The sequence below is a fragment of the Trachemys scripta genome, chromosome 6, assembly GCF_013100865.1.
Source record: "Trachemys scripta elegans isolate TJP31775 chromosome 6, CAS_Tse_1.0, whole genome shotgun sequence".
Taxonomy (NCBI): Eukaryota; Metazoa; Chordata; order Testudines; family Emydidae; genus Trachemys; species Trachemys scripta.
In genome coordinates, this window is record NC_048303.1 from 89,451,187 (window position 1) to 89,473,539 (window position 22,353).

The 22,353-nt window shown below is 40.9% G+C and overlaps 1 protein-coding gene across 6 annotated transcripts in view; it reads right to left on the reverse strand.

Moving 5' to 3' along the window:
• Nucleotides 1–4,285: 4,285 nt before the first annotated feature.
• SMARCA2 (SWI/SNF related, matrix associated, actin dependent regulator of chromatin, subfamily a, member 2) overlaps nucleotides 4,286–22,353 on the reverse strand; it is a 177,816-nt gene continuing 159,748 nt past the window's right edge. For all 6 annotated transcript variants that reach the window (XM_034774956.1, XM_034774955.1, XM_034774954.1 and 3 more), the window contains 5 exons: nucleotides 14,415–14,520; nucleotides 13,250–13,351; nucleotides 7,638–7,770; nucleotides 5,957–6,099; nucleotides 4,286–5,187 (listed from right to left, as the gene is read on the reverse strand). In XM_034774956.1, the coding sequence (XP_034630847.1) occupies nucleotides 5,152–5,187; nucleotides 5,957–6,099; nucleotides 7,638–7,770; nucleotides 13,250–13,351; nucleotides 14,415–14,520 (520 nt within the window). In that variant the 3' untranslated portion in view covers nucleotides 4,286–5,151. The remainder of the gene's footprint in view (nucleotides 5,188–5,956; nucleotides 6,100–7,637; nucleotides 7,771–13,249; nucleotides 13,352–14,414; nucleotides 14,521–22,353) is intronic.

Here is a 22,353-nt window from a genome sequence, read left to right on the forward strand (position 1 = left end):
GAAGGCACTGACTGCTGCCAGATGAACCTGCAGTGAACTAAGTCCTGATGTCTTGAGGACAGGAGATAGTTTAAAATAGCAGGCACACCTCCCAATTCTGATAACTGTTTCTGTTGCGTTCAGGCAGAGAAATGCCTCTATTTAGCTAGATAGTATTTCCTGGTGGAAACTTTTCTACCGTTATTAAGGACATATGGACAACTTCTGAACGTGACCATTCCAGGTCTAATGCCCATCCAAATAACAGGCTGTGAGATGACGAGGGCCTTGTTGGGTTGTCCGATCCTGCCATTCTTTTGAGTTAATAGATCCAGAAAAGGTGAGAGATTAATGAGAGGATAGGATGACATTCATAGGTCTGGAAACCAAAATTACCTGGGCCAGTTGGGTGCCTTGGCCCTGTCATGGCAAATTTTCTGCAGAAACTGAGGTAGAAAGGGGATGGGAGGAAAGGCGTACCTTAGGCGGTCTGTCAAGGATAAAAGAAATCTTGGCCTAATGCTGCTCTGGAGCAAGAGGTTGAATTTCTTGTTTGCTTTGGAGGCAAACTGGTTCCAAGATGGTGTTCCCCACCCAGTGAAAATTTCATTCAAGACAGAATTCTATATTTCCCACTCACTATCTGTGGAGTGGTGCCTGCTGAGATAGTCTGCCACACTATTCTGCATGCCTGGTAAGTATATTGCCAGGAGCGTATGTGGTTTCTGATGCACCAGTTCCATAAATTCACTGCCTCTATGCACAGAGAAAGAAATTTCACTCCACCCTGTTTGTTTACATAAAAGATGGTTGTCATATCTGGAATTATGTGAATATGACAGAACTGTATATGGGTAAGCTCCAGGAAATGGATATGCACTCTGGCCTCCTGGGAGACCAAGTGCCTTGTGCAGTGTGATTGTCCATGCGGGCTCCTGATCTTATGAGGGATGCAGCCATAAATATGGTTATGCTGGGTATGGGTGGAAGGAAAGGGCTTTGGGCTTGCACCTGTTCTGGTTCTGTCCACTATATGAGAGAGGTCCTGACCTTTTGGGGAATTGTTACTTTGGTATTCATAGTGTCCCTTTGAGTAGTGAATAGACAGACTGGAGCCAGCCTTGCAGCGCGCGCACACACACACACACACTCTCTCTCTCTCTCTCTCTCTCTCTCTGTGACTTATGGACTGAAATCTGTCCATAAGAAGATACGCCTTTGCTGAGGAGGAGTCTAACATCATGTTTATGAAATCTATAATTTTCATGGAAGTCAAAAGTGGACTTTTCATTGTTTACACAGATCCAAATTATGTCATAAGGTAGAGTAAGACTAGGGTCACGAACTGGGTCTCCTGGACGAAGGGCAGGTCGAACCAGATATGGAAAGACAGTGTAGCTGTTGCATCTCATCTGGGCCGACACCACTGCAACAACCTTTTTGAAGGCCCTGTCACCAGCACAAACGGGAGTACTCTGACCTGGTTGTGCTCTTGTTTAATTCAAATCTGGGAACTATCCTTCTGTGTGACTGGGGACTATCCACAGGAAAGTCAGCATCTTTAATGTCAAGAGCTGCAAACCATGTGCTCTCCTCCAGGGAGGGAATTATTGATGCCAGTGTCACCAGGCAAAAATTTGCTTTGTGAATAAAGATATTTAGTTGGTGTAGATCAAGAATTGATCTTCTCTCTCTGTTTTTCTTGGGAACTATGAAATATGGGGAGTAAAATCTCTTCCTCTGATGTTGGGATGGCACTCATGCTATGGCCATTCACTGAAGGAGAGTCCACCTCTGGATGAAAGATTTCTTCATGAGAGTGGTTCCTGAGAAAGGACCAGAAAGGGGTTTTGTGGTGGGGCGGCGAGATAAACTTGATTGTGTAGCCAGAATGGATGATTTATAGTACCCGCTTGTCTGTTATTGCCCTGCAGTTGTGGGCAAAGTGGGCAAGATGGCCACCAAAGATTTGGAGGGCAGTCTGGCATTGCATCAAAACTGGTATGTGGTTCTCAAGAATCCCATCAAAATAAACCCCTGGGTGTTGGGTAGGGTTGAGCAGCAGCTGTAGGGATGGAGGAAGCTGCATAAATGGGTCTTTGCATCCTTTGTTGTTTTCAGGGGAGTTTGTAAGGGCACTGGTGGTAAAAGTTCAGGGGGGGAGGAGGATGGGGTCTGGACCTGTAAATTTGTTTGTGGTGTTTTCTCTTCAAGGCTGAGGTGTAAATGCCCACAGAGCAGAGGACTGTCCTAGAGTCCTTGAGAGAGCATAGAGATTCGATAATCTCTTCAGCGAGAAGAGCAGACTCAAAGGGCAAGTCCTCGATGGTATTATAGACTTCCCTGAGGAACATCAAAGAATGAAATCACAATTTACACCTCACAAGTATGGCTGCGGTGATGGCTCTAGACACAGTACGGATGCATCCACTGCTGCCAGGAGTGATGTCTTAACAACCAGACTGTCCTCATCGATAAGGGCTTGGAACTGAGCCCTGTCTGCCTGGGGAAGTTTGTCTCTGAATTCCACAAATTTGGAATCATTTGTGAAATCGGACTTTGCTAACAGTACTGATGATTGGCAATTCTGAACTAAAGGACCATTCCGAAAATACTTTCCTCACCAGAAGAGCAAGGTGTTTGGCACCCTGGGTCAGTTGGAGAAGACTTATGGTGCTTTATCCTGGACTTTTCTGTAGCCATCTGCATCAGTAAGAAGTTGGGTACTGAGTGGGTAAATAGGAACTCTGCCCCTCTGGGTGGCATGAAATAGCATTTTTCAGCCCTTTTCAGGATAGAGGCAAAGGAGGCAGAGGTGACACACATAATACTGGTAAAAACAACGATTAGTCCTTGTGGCACCTTAGAGACTAACGAATTTATTTGGGCGTAAGCTTTCATGGGCTATAACCCACTTCATCAGATGCATGGAGTGAAAAATATAGCAGGAAGGTATAAATATACAGCACATGAAAAGATGGGAGTTGCCTTACCAAGTGTGGGGGTCAGTGCTGATGAGGCCAATTCAATCAGGGTGGATGTGGGTTGGGAATGGGCCACAAGGACTCCTCGTTGTTTTTGCTGATACAGACTAACACAACTACCACTCAAACATAATACTCGTGGGTTCCAAAATGTCCTAGTTCACTGGGAGAGCCACCCTACTAGGGCTAGAGGATTGCAGAATAATATGGACTCTGACGGTCAGCTGCCGCTCTCTGCAAAAGCGACTGGTACTGCCTGTAGTCATGAGGTGCTGAAGGGATGATGGAGAAACTGCGTCATCAGGTGATGAGGATGATATACCTGACAGAAACCTTGGGGCTGACTCAAATTCCTCCTCTGCAGGCTCCAATGGAGCCAGTTGGTATCATCTGGGAGAAGAGAACTGCTCTGATTCCTGCACAGATCTGGTAAGCATGTTTACAGATCCCATGGAGCCCAGTAGGAAGGATCAGACATCTTGGTACCCAATGCCTTGCCCTCCAACCGTCCCCTGGGTAGGAGGGAAGCAGCTCCAAGGCCTCCTATGGGATCTATCTGGGCTTCTCCTCCTTGGGGAGAAGCCTTGTCTGAAGCATCAGTTTTGTCTGATGAGTAGGTAGGCTCATTTTTATTTTGTTTTTTATTTGCCAGCGGTGCCACCAGTACCAGTGGAAGAATGCTCTAGCTTGTGGATGTTGTAGAAGAAGATCCTCTTCTTCTTCTTGAGGTGTTTTAGTCAGGTGTTGAAACATCTCTGAGGAGGATCAGGCCTGACAGAAAAGGGGTGTCTGGATAGGGTAAGGTGAAAATATCCTCCAGTGAGGTAAAAGTTTCAGTCCTTCCCAGAGTTCGACATACAATCTTTAAACTCAACATCTATAGCTGAAATCTCCAGGTAGTATATGGTGAAGAAAATGAAGAGACATCAATGGCTGGATTAATTTCCTAGGAAATCAACAAATTCTATTTGCTCCCACTAGACTCAGGGACATTTTCTAAAAGAAAGGAAGCAGCGTTTTTATTTTATTGGGCAGTATCACTACAAGCTTTGTCGCTTGAGTCCTTGTTAGCGTTTTGAGTTACACTGATGTTTTAGGTTATGGTTTTTAATATACTGTATTTCTTTACACAGATATTCCTGCCTAATGCAAATAAGCTCTCTTGTTGTTACCTGTTTAGAACAGAGTAGCTTAGGTCTAAATACTAGGGCACTCATGCAATCATAGTAAAAAAGTATTTTTATGATCTTCTGCATTCATAACACATGGCACATATTTACAGAGCTAAATTATTTCTTTATTATGAAAGCACCAACACCACATTCTTCAAAATTACTGGAATTTTATTTGCCTCAGGCTTATGACTTGCAACCAAAGACATTGTGCAAAGAAAGCAAAGATTAAGTACACTTTAGGGAAAAGGTGATAATCCACATTGGTAACATAAAAGGTCAGTTTGATGAAAGAAGCCATCCATTACACTATATAGATTGCAATATTCAATAGCATTTTTCAATCCAACTTTTTTAAAATCAAGAGAGAGAAAAGCAAAGTTTACAGTAGACATAAATTTTATAGAATTTGAAAAGCATTTTTTTCTGGAGATAGAGCATAAAGTGAAAAAAATGTATATGGACAGGGTGGGGTGGAGGCTAACTATTGTACATTTATAAGCTTTTAAACAATGTTGCATATATGTACCACAGTGTAAAAAAAACCAAAAAAACCCCAAAACACACAGAACAAATAAAAACCTTGAAAACTGCCTGATGAAAAATAAAATAACCAGCAGCTTTTCATGGCTTCTCCTGGTTATCAATGCTACAGAAGACATATTTTTTCGTCTCTCAGATGCCATTCAAAAGCATCTCATCAAATGATAAAACCAGGCACAATCAAACCATTACCGAGCTAAATCCAAACCCATAGAAATATACTATCAACCCACATTTTTCCATCAAAAGCTTTTCTTTTTTTAAAATCTTTTGAGGCCCATTTGGTCACAATATGTTACAATTTTTTTTTTTCCTTTTTTACACCATGATATCCATATGTTTGTCTGGCACTACCCTAAAGCTAGTTTATAGAAGATGAGACTACAGAAACAACCCAATGTCTATCTGACAAAATGAATTCACTGGGTATAAAATGACAGAAGGGAAGGAGAGAAGAGATTAAACCCTATGGATCACTCATCGTCACTTCCACTTGCTTCTGACTGGTCCTGGAAGTAAGAGACAAAACGAAAAGGTCAGAGATTCTTTGCCAGCGATTCTTTGGATTGTAATACAATAGGAAGAAGAAAAACAATTGTTAAATTGACAAATCAGGATTGCCTTAGGAAAGGCGCCGTAGTGTTTATACTTCTGCTCCATGACATTTCATGCTCATTGCTGTGAGTCTCTTCAGAGAAGGGAAGAGCTGGAGAAAGCTCAGTGTCAAGAAACATTAGTTCATTTCTGTCTGCTCAGCAAACTCGTTAAAAATATTCAGCAAATTTTGCCCTAGTGTGTTGGCATGAACAGAAACATCTATGGTAAATTCATAATACTTAGCATTTTGGGGGTAAGGGTGAAAGTGAGAAAATCTTGTGTGCCTCATTTTTGAATTTTAGAAGTGCAAAGGAAAGCCTGAACATCTGAAAAACAAGCTCCAAAATAACCTGTGTTCAGACACTTCTGTGCCTTCACTATTTAGCACTAACTCCTATTTCCAAAAGCTGGTTAAAAGAAAAGTTGTAAAGGACTCCTTTGCAAGATTCACAGCAAAGTTCTTTTTCTCACTTCAGAGGTTTTAGTGCAAGTTCTTTGTGGATTTCTTTTAAGTCTTTTTAGAATTCAGGTGGCCCAATCTCTCTCTCTCAAGCACACTTTGATGCACAAGTTTGCTTAATATTTCTATACACAAAGAATCAAAAGTTGTGATTATGGGTAGAATGGGGGAGAAGGGCAATAGCTGCAACTATTTCCACTGCCTTAGTGACTAAAACTTACATTTTCATCCTGATCCTCATCACTGTCATCATCGCTCACGACAGGCTTGGCTTTTACCCGGCTCTGTCGTTTCTTGCCTTTCCCTTTGTCCCGGCTTTTCTCATCCTTCTTATTCAGCTTGATTTTCACTTTCACAGATTTTGCTGCAAAAATTGACATGAATGTAACAGCTGTCATTACAGTATAACCTCAGAGTTACGAACACTGGAGTTATGAACCTCATTTGGAATTGAAAGTACACAATCCGATGAAGTTTTTTGGAAAAAAAAAAAAAAAAAAAAAAAGACATTTGACAAAAATAAAGAAACTGTTTCAGTACTTTTTCATTCAAATTAAGATGGTTAAAAGCACCATTTTCTTCTGCATAGTAAATTTTCAAAGCTGTATTTAGTCAATGTTCAGAAGTAAACTTTTGAAAGAACGTTTTGTTTAGAGTTACGAACAACCTCCATTCCCAAGGCGTTGGTATCTCTGAGGTTCTACTGTATTTTCTTCTCTCTCCCTTTTCTCATTCAATACAGAAATTAGCTGTCTAGGACCACAATACAGCTTCTTAACACAATCTCTCTGTTCATGAACATTCTCCTCCTGTAACAGCCTGAAAAGATCCCTTCCCCTCTGTGTTCTTTATCATGCCTTTGGAATATCTGAAGTAGAGATATTTGCTTGTACTTGTATTTTCTCTGATAGTTCAATAAAAAATGTCGTTTCCTTGAGCTGATTAGCTTCATCCTCGCTATGCAATTAAAGTGAGTGGGGTGGCTGCAGGTTGCATTTGGTTCTGGGATTACTCTCTGAGAACTCCTGTGCAACAGAATACATTTTATTTTCAAAATCATTTTTCTTTGTGGACAGAAAGTATCTGCTTTTAGTTAGAGCCAGGTAGTGCTGCTTTAAATCACATATATACCAGATAGGGTAATTGGCCATCTTCAGGTAGGTAGCTTTCTGAATAGAGCACTAGGGTCTGACTCCAAAAGATAAGCTAATTTCCAAATGGCGGAATCATCTCCTTATGTACTGTAAAATAACTGGTTGTTGCTAAAGGCAATGTGTTCTAAGTAATAAGGGTCCTTTATAGTTAGCAGAGCTGTGATTAGGACATGTGAGAAGAGGTTTATATGCAAGCAGTAGCCACAGGGACGTGCCATTACAATGGTCCGCACCAGAAGCTGGCAGTTTGCTAATAATTTTGGAAGTCATCCAAAAGTATTTCTGCGGAGAGTTTCAACTCTGCTTGGGTCTTCCAAAAGAAGTTCAGGCAAGGAGCGTATGTTTACAACCAACTAAACAGAGAAAGAAGAGCACACAAAGAATACTACAAGGTGGTCAGTCAGTGGCAAGCTGGTTCACTGTATGGGTAAGTCCCCTATGGGCGGGTAGGAAAAAGGAACATTTCTATAATTTTTGTGGGTTTTGGGTTGGTTGGGGGTTTTTTTTTTTTGGCCTAGAGATTCTTGAAGTCTTTGGCACAGTTCTAAGAGATGTGGCCAGAACAGAGCAGCCAGCCAACAAAGTCAGGGTTGAGAGAACCAATACAGCAAATTTGGTAACAAACTGCTTGCATTAAAATGGCCAATGGAAGAATGAAAGTCTGTAACCAGTTTCCACATACAAACTGGAAAGACTGAGTACCAACTGAAACCTGCTTCCCTCTCTCAGATTTGAACAGGTGACTTACATTCTGACTCTGACTCATCTTCCTCATCATCTTCCTCATCGTCGTTGCTTTCATCCTCGCTCTCATCCTCTTTGGCAATCTTCTGTCGGGCACTCTTGAAGACTGACTGGAGAACAATAGAATCCTCATAAATCTGCAACATGAAAGCAAACCTATGTCAGAACTGAAAGCCAAGCTTCATCAAAAATTCACAGCATGGAACATTATTTTCTATGCAAACCCACAGAGAGGGTGGCCCTTTTTTTCATAACAAGTAACAAAGCTTGTTGCATGAATTTTACAAGAAATGCCAACGTTGAATTTTTCATGATCCAAATGAAGAAGCCTGCTGTCAGTGCATCACAAAATATAAGTCCCTCAATGTATTAACTTTTAAATGTCCAATTAGAGGGGAAAAAGTCCATCCTAGCACGCATTCATTTTTCTTTTTATTGTATATTGTCCTTATTACTCTAACTATAGTATATTTTCCGTTAGATCACAACTATTTCGGGAAGCATTCAGAATGAGTCTTCAGATACAAGCTCCCTAACTATGACCCGGATTATAGTCTAACAATATATTTAATGGTGCCAGATGTACCATCCTGATACTAATTATCTTTAATGGTTAAGAAGTCCAAGCTGACTAATAGACTGAATCTGTGCTAAGCAGTTTATTCCTTCCTATTGGATACAAAAGAACTAAAACAAACATCAATGCTCATTTTTAAAAGGCTTCTTTATTAACATTTCTGAGGCTGCTAAGCATCTTTGGTCCATCAGCTTTCATCTTAACCTTGTCTAAAGAGCATCTATGAACGAGAGGAGTGTGTCTTACTTGTAATATATTTATCAGAGTAACACAACAGCAATATCAATCTAAATGGCTTGCAAAAGAAGCACTGAAACTTCATAATCATCTTTGCAAATGAACTCGTCCATGCTGCTACACAGAACTTAGGAGTGATGTATTAGACAACTGAATGTGTATTTCTACACTAGCTTGGATTATTCAGATAGCTCAAAGGTACTTTAGAATCACAAACACATTCATCCCGACTAAACTTAAAACCAATTACTATAAGATTATATATACAAACAGGTATCGTGGGGGTGTATTGGGTTTATTAATCATAATGATTGAGAGCCTTAGCACCACGGTATTATTTAACAAGTCCCTCTGTATGGGACAGGGGCAATTTGTGAGCAAGACAAAGCAGACTTTGGCAGCCATCACAACCCCTACTGTTTATGAACTGCATCACTACACAAAAGATCACCAAAGCTACATAAGTCTTCTCTGATGCTTCAAAATGGTTCTGATGCCAAGTGGTAAGGATAACCTGGATCATAATCTGTTACATGGAAAGATAAAATGAACCTTGCTTCAAAACAAATCACTACCTTTGGGCCAAATTCTAAATCCCCTAAAGTCAATGGCAAAACTCCCAGGTAGAGAGGAACCAGATTAACTGATTATAAATCCAGAAAGGACCAATGTGATCATCCAGTCTGCCCTTTTGGATAACACAGGCCATAGGACTTCCCTGAATTAATTTGTGTTGGAACTAGAATGTATCTTTAGCAAAAGATCCAATTTAAATATTTCCAGTAATGTAGCATCCACCACAACCCTTGGTAAGTTGTTCCAACAGTTGTCCTCGCTGTTCAAAATGTGTGACCTATTTCGAGTTTGAATATATCTAGCTTCAACATCCAGCCATTTGATTTAGTTTAGACCTGTGTCCCCTAGACTGAAGAGCCTTCTATTATCAAATTTCTATTCCCCATGTAGGTGGTTACAGGCTGATCAACCACCCTTTGCCCAGCTCTTGGCTGAGCTCCTTGGGTCTATCATTAGAAGGTATGTTTTCCAATACTTCAATCATTTTTGTGGCCCTTTTCTGTACCCTCTCCAATTTATCAACATCTTTCTTGAACTGTGGACACCAGAACTGGACACAGAATTCCAGCAGTGGCCGCACCAGTGCTAAATACAGAAATTACATAACCTTTCTACCCCTTCTCAATATTCCCGTTAACACATCCAAGGATCTCATTAGTCCTCTTAGCCACAGTGTTGCAGTGGGAGCTCATGTTCAGCTGATTTCCATGACCATCAAATATGTTTTAGTTACTGCTTCCCAGGATAGAGTCCCCCCAACCTGTAAGTATGGCCTGCATTATTTGTTTCTAGATTTAACACTTTACATTTGGCTGTATGGAAATCTATATTGTTTGCTTATGTCCAGTTTACCAAGTGACTAGATTGCTCTGTATCAGTGGCCTACCCTCTTCATTATTTACCATGCCCCTAAACTTTGGCCCATCTGCAAATTTTGTCAGTGATGCTTTTGTGTTTTCTTCTAAGTCACAGATAAAAATATTAACTAGCGTCGGGCCAAGAACTGATCCCTGCGGGACCCCCACTAGAAACGTATCTGCTCAGTGGTGATTCCCCATTTACAATTACATTTTGAAACCCATCAGGTAGCCAATTTTTAATCCATTTAAAGTGTGCTAGGTTAGACAGTACCAAGTCAAATGCCTAAGAGAAGTCTAAGGGCTTGTCTACACTGGCACTTTACAGCACAGCAACTTTCTTGCTCAGGGGTGTGAAAAAAACACCTCCCTGAGCACTGCAAGTGTCAGCACTATGAAGTGCCAATGTAGACAGTGCACTAGCGCTGCACTGGTAGCTATTCCCCTCGTGGAGGTGGTTTTTTTACAGCACTGGGAGAGCTCTCTCCCAGTACCATGCTGCGACCACACAAGCCATGTGCTTTAACGTTACTAGTGAAAACGTGCCCTAAGTGTATTTCATTAATACTATTCATCTTATCAGCCAAACTTGGAATCTCATAAAAAATATCAAGTTAGTTTGACCAGATCTATTTTCCATAAACCCATATTGATTTGCATTTATTATATTATATTTCTTTAATTCTTTTATTAGTTGAGTCCTGTATCAGCAGTTTCATTATTTTGCCCAAAATTGATGTTAGGCTGACAGGCCTTTAATTACACTGGTCACCCCATTTACCCTTTTAAAATACTGGTATAATAATTTTCTTTTGGTCCTCTAGAACTTCCAAAATTTTCCAAGATTTCTTGAAAGTCAACATTAACAGTCCAGGGAGCGACTTTTCCAGCTCTTTTAAAACACTTGTATGTCAATTATATGGACCTGGTGATTTAAAAATATTTAACTTTAGTAGCTGCTGTTTAACATTCTCCTGAGTTGTTGTTGAAATGGGGAGTATTTAATCACCATCATCATGACATGAATACATCCTACTTTTTGCCCAAACACAGAACAGAAATACTTATTGAGCACCTTTTCTCTTTTTCTGCATTATTTATCATGGACATTTCTACCATTTCAATCTATTAATGGACCAATACCATTGTTAGGATTTTGTTCAGTCCCAATATACTTAAACTCCTCCTTATTGTCTTTAACTATGCTAGTCACTGAGTCTTCCTTGTGTCCTTTTTTCCATTTGTTGTTATATATAAACAACAAATATATATAAATGTATAGCTGCTTTAACTTTTCCTCTAAGCCAGGATGACTTTTTAACAGAGTAGCTTTCTTTCTTAATTATGGCTTTTTGGGCCTCTAGTAAAATATTCCTGAACAGTTCCCAATTTTCATACTTTTTTATTTAGATTCTTCCTCCCAGACAATTTGGCTCAAATCTGTTGTTAGCTTTGTGAAACTGGCCTTTTACATTTACATATATTATTGGTTTGGACTTTATTCTGTTTACACAAAACAAATGTAATCAAGTCATGATCACTAGCATCTAAGCACCACTAATGTTTAGATCTGAGATCAATTCCTATTACTCTGTCAAGAATAAGTCTAAGACAGAATTTCCCAGTATTGGATGCAACATTTCTGAGTTAGGAAAATGTCATAATTTTCAGAAATTCCAAGGACATTTTAGTGCTGACAACACAAGACATCCAGCATTAGACCCTCACTTCGTAATCCCCCATAACAATGCACCTTCCCCCCTACACACACTAGATCAGTGGTGGGCAACCTGCGGCCCATAAGGGTAATCCACTGGCAGGCTATGAGACAGTTTGCGCCGCTTCCCGCAGCTCCCATTGGCCAAGAATGGTGAACCGCGGCCACTGGGAGCTACGGGTGGCCATGCATATATAAACAAATTGTCTGGCAGCCCGCCAGCGTATTACCCGAACGGGCCACAGGTTGCCCACCACTGTTATAGACAGATGTTTAAGGAGCCAGTGTGAATTGGTAGCTGGTAGCAGACACCAACTTGTACCCCATATTGCGCCTTATCTATTAGTACACTGATTCATAAGCATGCAAGATAATTTGCTTCTGAGCTGTCAGTGACTTGGAAACAGGTAATGCTATTTTGACAGAATGCCTTTCTGTCTCTTTTTCTGCCCATTTGATCCTAAATAGGAAATAGTCAGTGATTACATTTCAGTCATGCAACTCTTGCCACTAGTTTCAATAATACCAACTAGGTCAAATTTATGCTCACAAATGAGTAATTCTAATTCCTCTTGTCTCTTACCCAGGGCCCTACAGTCGGTGTATAGGCAATTAAAAATTTTCTTCTCTTCATGTCTCTTGGTGCCTGGATTAATTCTCTTCTCAAGATCTTGATTTTGTTCTAAATTAGTGCTCATTTGTTCCCCCCTTTTGCCCTTCCCCTTTGTTGTTTGTTTAATGCCCTCCTGACTAGTCTAGGAAGCCTTATCCCCTAGAAGATTTGGCCCTTATTGTTTTATAAATGTATCTCACATCGAATTAATGGAGTATTTCAGTCTTCTCATCTGTCACCCAGTCTTTCTGTATTCTTTCTACTAGGATCACCATTTACCTTTATGTCTTGCATTCATATGGCAGAACACAGACCTACGCATAAATCCATACCCAGCCAAATCCTGCATCCTACACCTGCCTGAGATGAGAGACCTATAGAATTGACATAAGTGATCTGTTCTCTGGACTTTAGCAATTCAGGGGGAATTCATTAATACAATCTTTCAAAATGGATGTCCTACATCAACCAGCAATACCAGTAAAGGAATATCTACACAGCACAAATTTACTGCAACGTACAGAGCCCACAAAGCACGTAACTCCAATGGCACTAGGTAGCCATAAACTGGTTTTCCTCAGCAGAAGATTCTTCTATTGGAGGGGTGGGGATGTACTGCCAGCTGGAATGAATCTGCTGCTGCACCATTCCTCTGCATCCTCGCTGCACTCTGGTAATCCCAAGGTGATAAAAGGATCCTTAGGGACACAGCCATTTAGTGTAGATTAGAACAGGCCCGTGACTGTTCTAAACTATGCCAGGGACAGCACAGAACTGTTCCCAGAATCAGGGAGCTACAACCAACTCCTTTGTGGCCCTTTTCCTCCAGTTGTGTCCAGTGCATACTATATGCAGAAGAGCATTTGGGCCTCTGTGTCTATCACAATTCAAACAGAATTTTAACAGAGGTCTTATACACAGAGTTGTCACAGAGCAACAATAGAAATTCCATGATAAAGCACTAAAGACAATGGAAAATAAATGAAAAATACATGTATGCTTAATTTTAACACATATGCATATGTGGTTTCAATCAGACCTGCGATCCCTCCAAGTTGAATGTCTGAGCATTGTGACACAGCAACATGACATCTTTCTCCAAGTCACCAAGGCTACGGTACTTATGGTTACGAATTCTTTCCTATTGTGTTTTTTAAAAGGGGGAAGAAGAAGAGACAAACAAAAGACAGGACAATTGGTTAACACTGTGTTGTAATCTTGAATACAAATATGAATGCATTAATATTAGAAATCCCTACCAGAAATGTCATAACTATGTGGAATGACAGATATTGCCTAATTTTATTTACTTATTTATTTAGAAAGAAATGTCTAAAACAGGGCACAGTTTTAAGTCGTGTAAGGTCCAAAAGCAAAGTAAAGTTATTCAACTGCTGCGTGGAGCTGAAGGGACAAAAGCAGCAGAGACTCTGCACTGCTATGTGTAAGAAAAGAGATTAATACCAGGTATCTTCAGCTCACTAGGGAGATGGGAAACGGGGAGGGAATTTGTGGAAGTGCCAAGGGCATGGATATAGCATATGGATACAACATGGATCCTCCTGGCCACAGAGGTTCAATGGATTGCATACACTATCTCCCCACATACCCAACAGTATCTGGATGTAGCCTGGCTACTCCAGAAGTTGATTCAGATTTAGAAGGATGATATTCCGGAAGGTTGCCAGTTCCAGAAGAGGAACAGAGATGGCTGAATGAGAAGGGATGCTGGCTGAGACTGCGAAGCTACAAGAAGTGGGATTATCAGAGAACCCTGAGAGGAGAGACAGTGAAACCCTAGGACAAAGGGTGAACCGAGGAATTGTTTTTGTCTGTAATATGCTTATGTTTGGACAAATAAACCTACATATAGGAAATCGGGCTCAATGAGTGCTTGGTCATCTGAGGAGAAGCCCTGGTGCATCATGTACGGTGGAGAACACAGGCACCTCAATTGGCCCCGAAACAAGGGTGAGGTGGATCTTTGGTGCCCAAGGAAGAGGGAGGAAACTGAGGAAGGGTGCTGCAGAGCAACCTTTGGCCACAAGGTTTTGGCCACTGTATTAGATGGCAATTCTGTGTTTAAAATCTAGGCATCAGAACATATGCCAATTTGTAATGTCCAAAAAGATCACAATTGGACAGCCCCAATATTTCTACGTCCAGAAAGAAAAGGTATGCCCACTCCCAATTAAGATGCCTACCTTTATTTTTTTGAAGTCCACTGGTTTCCTAATTAACTCATAATATTCTGGTAATTCTTTCCTAGATGGGAGCTGAATGAAGACTTCACTTAGCTGCCGTCCTGAACTGTTGAGAAAAACAAAGACACAGTGCAGACAATTACTATAGCTTTGCAGTGAAAGAAAATGTACACAATAGTGATCACCAACCATAAAAAATAAGCACACTTTTCTTTCAAAGGATCAAGGATCAGTTCTGTTCAGAATAATCACCAAGTTCAATCATCACAGATTCGTGATTTGTTACTGTCCAATTTTTATGTTCTCAGCCATTGTGACTTTACAATTACAAGGGTCCCTGCCCATTGTGATATTAGAAGTAGCTCAACCAATCAACACTCTTACTCTACAGCTAATTAAACAATTTAATTTGCTGTACAAGGGAGACTGCACAGATGGTTACTTGGCTCAACTACCTCACTCATGCAACATAAAATATCCTAAACACATGTAGCCTTTCGCCATAGCACACATCCTTCATTCGCCACCCACGCAAATCAACACTATCTCCCACCCTCCCACCCACCCTCTCTCCTATTTTCCAGAAAGCCAGAAATTTGAACAGCAAAGCTGCAAGTCATCACTACTATCTATTAGTGCTTCTGTAGTTATTTGATAGTGAGGTCAGAGTGGAGCAGCTAGTCTCCATAGGACAGTCTTCTGCTAAACCTGAAGCTATATCCGTCAAACAAGTCCACTGCAAGTCATTCTGTCATGGACCTGGGGGAAGTGACCCGGGGGGGGGGGTGGGGGGGGGGGGGGGGGGGGGGGGAAGAGAGATAGTGGGGCACTGTCCTCCTTTGATGCCCTGTAACCAATACAGATATATGAACAACTAGATATCTGTGTTCTTGGGGGTTAGAAGATAGAATCCATTGGCTAGGGACCTCATGTTCTAAGGGAATGATGAGGAGTAAACAGTTTCTCACCTCTGCTTACTTTTACCACATGGTCCCAGATTTCTTAATCACAGTTTGCTTTCCTCACACCTACTACTCTTGTGTCATTGCACTCTGACACCCCTCCCCTTTTATATGCTGAATTTGATAGTGAGAAAAAAATAAGAGATATTCCAAGCACAGCTTCTTATATCATGGAAGAGAAAAGAGACCAAGACTCCACCAAGTCTACTAGGAACTTTACCAAGCAGACCTAATTTACCTCAGAAGCACTTAGATACTACGACAGGCACTACAGAAAATCTTAAAATGGACAGACAGATAATTCTATTCCAAAGTCCTGTTTTGACTTTGGGAGAATAACACTGAACTGTATTTAGCAGTTGCATGCTAAAGGGTACTAGTCTCACTGTGATACTCAGGATGGGAGGAAGAATTGCATACATTTATAAGGGTTATGAGTACAAATCCTCTACGAGTTGCAGCCACCCATGGATCCATCCAATGAAAGTTGACTTCTTTGATGAGGTCAAAGGTGGTAAAAACGCCCCCAGCAACAAAAAGATAACTTTTAGGTTTACGTGTAGGGATTTTTTGGAGACAAAGTTAGAGAGATTGTAAGAAAAACTTGATTGATGCCTTACTACATTCTCATGAAATAATATGATGTAATACAATTAATTTACAATTATTTATATACATGTATAAGACCCTGGTAAGGATCCCATAGAGGGCATCAGACAGGCTTCCATGATAAAAACCCGTTTGTCTGTATGTGCATATTATAGGCAGCACTAGTAGCGCTGCCTATTATTAAGGTTGCCTGACAGCTCCCAACGCTATTTTCAGTTACTTATAATTTTGTGAAACGTTAATCATTTGGGCCAAAATTTTCCACACCAGGTATCAGGCTGATTTATTTTTATTTTGGGGGGAGAGGGAGGGAGGAGAAGAGGAGGGTGTTAAAGAGATTTCAGCCTAAATGGTTCAACTGTTTGAGATTGAGGATAGGAAAGGATATGTTGTTTTTGCCCATGTTAAAATTTTTGGCAATCTTTTATTTGAAATGCTTTTCTTCGAAATTTGGCAGGAGGTGGCCTTTGTGTCAGAGGTACCTTTGCTGTCCCCATAAATATCCACCCCAATTTGGCCAAGTTATAAACTTTTTTTGGGAAAAAAAAAAGTATAGTTTGTACCTACTCAGACACTTGCTGGAGCTTACCAGCTAAAATCTCTAAAGAGTCTGTCCTCACTGAGCATACTTGAGCCTCTCACAGTTCCTAGTACTGACCAGATAATGCATGCACCATCCCCAGAGAGTGATGGAACATGCTCCAGCCCAGCAGTATGGGGGGGCAGAAGGACATTCCCTGTAATGGCTGCTCCAGAATGGGTGCTGGAACTGAGAGCAGGGAGGCTGTCCCTTCTGTTCTCTCAATGGCCTTCCTGCAGGCACCCAGGCAGCACAGAGGAGGCAGCTGTCTGATTCAAATGCAGAGGGGACAAAAGCTGGACCAGAGGGGAAAGAAAGGAGTAGATTGGGACAAGGAGTCTAGAGAGACTGGGAAGTGGATTGGTGGGGGAATGGAAACTGCAACTGGGAGTTTGGGATGTGGGGAAACTGACACTAGCTGGGCAAGGAGATTGGAGTTGGCATGGAAGGCAGGCTGGGCCTGAGAACTAGATGACTGGGAGGATGACACACTGACATTGGACAAGGAGCTGGAAGGAGGGGAGAGATTGGAAATGGCTAGGCAAAGAGACTGGGACAAGGAGCCAGGAAGAAGGAGGGGGAATGGGAGAGACAGATTTGATGAGGAGCGCAGGGAGGGAGATTGGGAGCCAGCTTGGGGAAGGGGAAAGAGATTGGACAAGGTGCTTGGAGAAGGAACTGATACTGGCTGGGCAAGGAGACAGACAGGTTGGACAAGACAGGGCAAAAGGGGTCAGAGCTTGAGGGAGAATGGGCAGAAGAGTCTGTGCCCCCTAGAGCACACTCCCCTCCAGAGCCTAGAACGGAACCCAAAATTCATGAGTCTCACCAGTCATCTGCTGTGAGCAAGTATTTGTGAACTCCACAGTAAAAGTGACTCATTCCCTCTGGAGCTGGTCCATATAGAGAATGACAAACTACTATTGTTATCAGTTACTCCATTAAGCTCAAGTGGTACAGGTCTATGTGAAGGACCTAAAGGTTCCAACCCTGGTGATGACCCACAGAGGTGTCATTATGATATCACATGATAGAATTTATATTGTTTCCAGTTTGTTTTTATACACCTAGGAGATTACACACAAAAAAACTAAGAAATCTTTACAAGTGGCCACAAAAAGTGTATTCCTCCTTTTTTGAGTGCTTGACTTAAAATTCTGGTGTCTAATTTACTAAAGTGCTAAGCACTCAGAGCTGCAAATGAAATTAATAGGACTTGTGCTTTGAACATATAAAATGCTAAATCATGAAAAATCATGACCTAGTGCAGGGATAGTCAATTATTATAGTCATGACTGGAGTACAGGTATTGAAGGCTATGCGCTGTTCAGGAAAGACAGAAATAAAGGCAAAGGTGGTGGAGTAGCATTGTATATCAATGATGAGGTAGACTGTAAAGAAATAAGAAGTGATGGAATGGATAAGACAGCGTCTGTCTGGGCAAAAATCGCCTTGGGGAAGAAAGCTACTAGAGCCTCCCCTGAGATACTGCTTGGGGTGTGCTACAGGCCACCGGGATCCGATTTGCATATGGATGGAGACCTCTTTAATCTTTTTAATGAAGTAAACACTAATGGGAATTGTGTGATCATGGGAAACTAACTTCCCAGATATAGACTGGAGGACAAGTGCTAGTAATAATATAATAGGGCTCAGATTTTCCTGGATGCAATAGCTGATGGATTCCTTCATCAAGTAGTTGAAGAACGTTTTGGTGAGTAGTGAGGACCTCATAGAAGAAATGGCTGTAGGGGACAACCTTGGTTCAAGTGATCATGAGCTAATTCAGTCCAAACTAGATGGAAGGATAAACAAAAATAGATCTGGGACTAGGGTTTTTGATTTTAAAAGGGATAACTTTAAAGAATTAAGGAAATTAGTTAGGGAAGTGGATTGGACTGAAGAACTTGTGGATCTAAAGGCCAAGGAGGCCTGGAATTACTTCAAGTCAAAGTTGCAGAAACTATCAGAAGCCTGCATCCCAAGAAAGGGGAAAAAATTCATAGGCAGGAGTTGTAGACCAAGCTGGATGAGCAAGCATCTCAGAGAGGTGATTAAGAAAAAGCAGAAAGCCTACAAGGAGTGGAAGATGGGAGGGATTAGCAAGGAAAGCTACCTTATTGAGGTTAGAACATGTAGGGATAAAGTGAGAAAGGCCAAAAGCCATGTAGAGTTGGACCTTGCAAAGGGAATTAAATCCAATAGTAAAAGGTTCTATAGCCATATAAATAAGAAGAAAACAAAGAAAGAAGAAGTGGGACCGCTAAACACTGAGGATGGAGTGGAGTTTAAGGATAATCTAGGCATGGCCCAATATCTAAACAAATACTTTGCCTCAGTCTTTAATGAGGCTAATGAAGAGCTTAGGGATAATGGTAGGATGACAAATGAGGATATGGAGGTAGATATTACCGCATCCGAGGTAGAAGCCAAACTTGAACAGCTTAATGGGACTAAATTGGGGGGCCCAGATAATCTTCATCCAAGAATATTAAAGGAACTGGCACACGATATTGCAAGCCCATTAGCAAGAATTTTTAATGAATCAGTAAACTCAGGGGTTGTACCGTACGACTGGAGAATTGCTAAGATAGTTCCTATTTTTAAGAAAGGGGAAAAAAAAGTGATCCGAGTAACTATAGGCCTGTTAGTTTGACATCTGTAGTATGCAAGGTCTTGGAAAAAATTCTGAAGGAGAAAGTAGTTAAGGACATTGAGGTCAATGGTAATTGGGACAAAATACAACATGGTTTTACAAAAGGTAGATCATGTCAAACCAACCTGATCTCCTTCTTTGAGAAGGTAACAGATTTTTTAGACAAAGGAAATGCAGTGGATCTAATTTACCTCGATTTCAGTAAGGCATTTGATACGGTTCCACATGGGGAATTATTAGCTAAATTGGAAAAGATGGGGATCAATATGAAAATTGAAAGGTGGATAAGGAACTGGTTAAAGGGGAGACTACAATGGATCATACTGAAAGGTGAACTTTCAGGCTGGAAGGAGGTTACTAGTGGAGTTCCTCGGGGATCGGTTTTGGGACCAATCTTATTTAATCTTTTTATTACTGATCTTGGCACAAAAAGTGGGAATGTGCTAATAAAGTTTGCGGATGACACAAAGCTGGGAGGTATTGCTAATACAGAGAAGGACTGGGATATCATACAGGAAGATCTGGATGACCTTGTAAACTGGAGTAATAGTAATAGGATGAAATTTAATAGTGAAAAGTGCAGGGTCATGCATTTAGGGATTAATAACAAGAATTCTTGTTATAAATTGGGGACACATCAGTTGGAAGTAACAGAGGAGGAGAAGGACCTCGGAGTATTGGTTGATCACAGGATGACTATGAGCCGCCAATGTGATATGGCCATTAAAAAAGCTAATGCCGTCTTGGGGTGCATCAGGCGAGGTATTTCCAGTAAAGATAAGGAGGTGTTAGTACCATTATACAAGGCACTGGTGAGACCTCATCTGGAATATTGTGTACAGTACTGGTCTCCTATGTTTAAGAAGGACGAATTCAAACTGGAACAGGTACAGAGAAGGGCTACTAGGATGATCTGAGGAATGGAAAACCTGTTTTATGAAAGGAGACTCAAAGAGCTTGGCTTGTTTAGCCTAACCAAAAGAAGGCTGAGGGGAGATATGATTGCTCTTTATAAATATATCAGAGGGATAGATATCAGGGAGAGAGAGGAATTATTTAAGCTTAGTACCAACGTGGACACAAGAACAAATGGATATAAACTGGACATTAGGAAGTTTAGACTTGAAATTAGACGAAGGTTTCTAACCATTAGAGGAGTGAAGTTCTGGAACAGCCTTCCAAGGGGAGTAGTGGGGGCAAAAGACATATCTGGCTTCAAGACTAAGCTTGATAAGTTTATGGAGGGGATGGTATAATGGGACAGCCTAATTTTGGCAATTAATTGATCTTGATTATTAGCAGGTAAATACACCCAATGGTCTGTGATGGGATGTTAGATGGGGTGGGATCTGAGTTACTACAGAGAATTCTTTCCTGGGTGCTGGCTGGTGAGTCTTACCCACATGCTCAGGGTTTAACTGATCGCCATATTTGGGGTAAGGAAGGAATTTTCCTCCAGGGCAGATTGGCAGAGGCCCTGGAGGTTTTTCGCCTTCCTCTGCAGCATGGGGCCCGGGTCACTTGCTGGAGGATTCTCTGCACCATGAGGTCTTTTAAACCATGATTTGAGGACTTCAGTAACTCAGGCATAGGTTAGGGGTTTGTTACAGGAGTGGGTGGGTGAGATTCTGTGGCCTGCGTTTTGCAGGAGGTCAGACTAGATGATCATAATGGTCCCTTCTGACCTTAAAGTCTATGAGTCTATTTTTTGTTAAGGTCCAAATTTCTTGGTCAAGGTATAGTCAAGGTCCAGACTCCAGAGAAAATAATAATAATAAAATAGCAAATAAAAAGATTTTAGGGCTCATTCAAAAGCGTCTGGCAGTCCGGATTTGGCCTGCGGTCCGCCTACTGACTACCCTTGTCCTAGAGTCTCAAATTGAGCACCCCAAATTAGTACATACTTTTGACCTTAATTAATCTGTGCCAAAGTTCCCCATATGTAAAATGGGATAATGCCACTCTTCACATAGAAGTGTTGTGAAAATCCATTATGTTTGTGAAGCACTAAGATACTACAGTGATGAGCAGCACAGAAAAGCTCATGAAGAAATTAAGAATTCTATCTTCAAAGCAGGGTTTGAATAGAGTGCAGTAAATAAGGCCTAAGGCCAGACATTAAACAATGAAGGTAAAAACAAAACACTGAATAGCTAGCTCATTAATAGAGCATTATCCATCTGGTGCGGAAGAAAAAAAATAGTATATGATTACATAATCAAAGACTATTATAATGCATATGCAAAAGGGGCCCAATTAAAGTTGCACAGGAAGCCTTAATACTGGTGCATGCGCGTGTGTATGTAAAATATACATATACTACACAGTAGGCTAATTTTCAGAGGATGCAACAAGTTGTTTGCAAAATGGCATGTAACCAGATAAAAAAAGCAAACAAAAATCTGCAGTTATATGTACAAAATTACTTATTTTGTGTAAACAAGTGTGCGTTTTCACAAGCTAACAGATGTGTGCCATTTTACAGACAGACATACTTGTTATATTCTTGTTTAAAAATCTAGCCTTTTCACTTAATTACTTACACAATACATGGGGGGGGGGGCAGATTCCTTGTTGCAAAACAGTTATAAAAAGTTAGTAGCTTTAGCATCAGATGCTGTAGTTCACCACAGCCACACAATTACATCATACAGTGAAATACAGCCTTTTAAAGTGCTGAAAAATCCCAAACAGCTATTATTACTAGCAAAGCGTACCTGCTGTTCTGTCATTTAAAAGGTATGGCAAACCAAATTCACAACTCCTACCACTCCTCAAAACTGATATCCTGGATTAGCTCCTCAGAAGGAGTGAGTCTCACTGCTATGTTTGAAACTTTAGAAGCTTCGTACTTCAATAGAAAAAAGTCTTTGAGCAGAGACAATGCGTCCTGAGTTCAAAGTGAAACATCAAGCTGTTTTCATAGTGGATTGGCCCCAACTGTACTTCAGATTCTGACAGCAATTAAAAACAATTTGTAGTGATATCCTTTAAATATAAAGCAAAAAACTACTGAATAATCTGTGTTCTGTTCACATTGTAAATCACTCAAGCTTCTCTCTCCTGCCACTGTACATAAGAAAAGCCCTTTGATGCCTGTATAGCTTTTATGTGTCATGGCTACACAAAAGT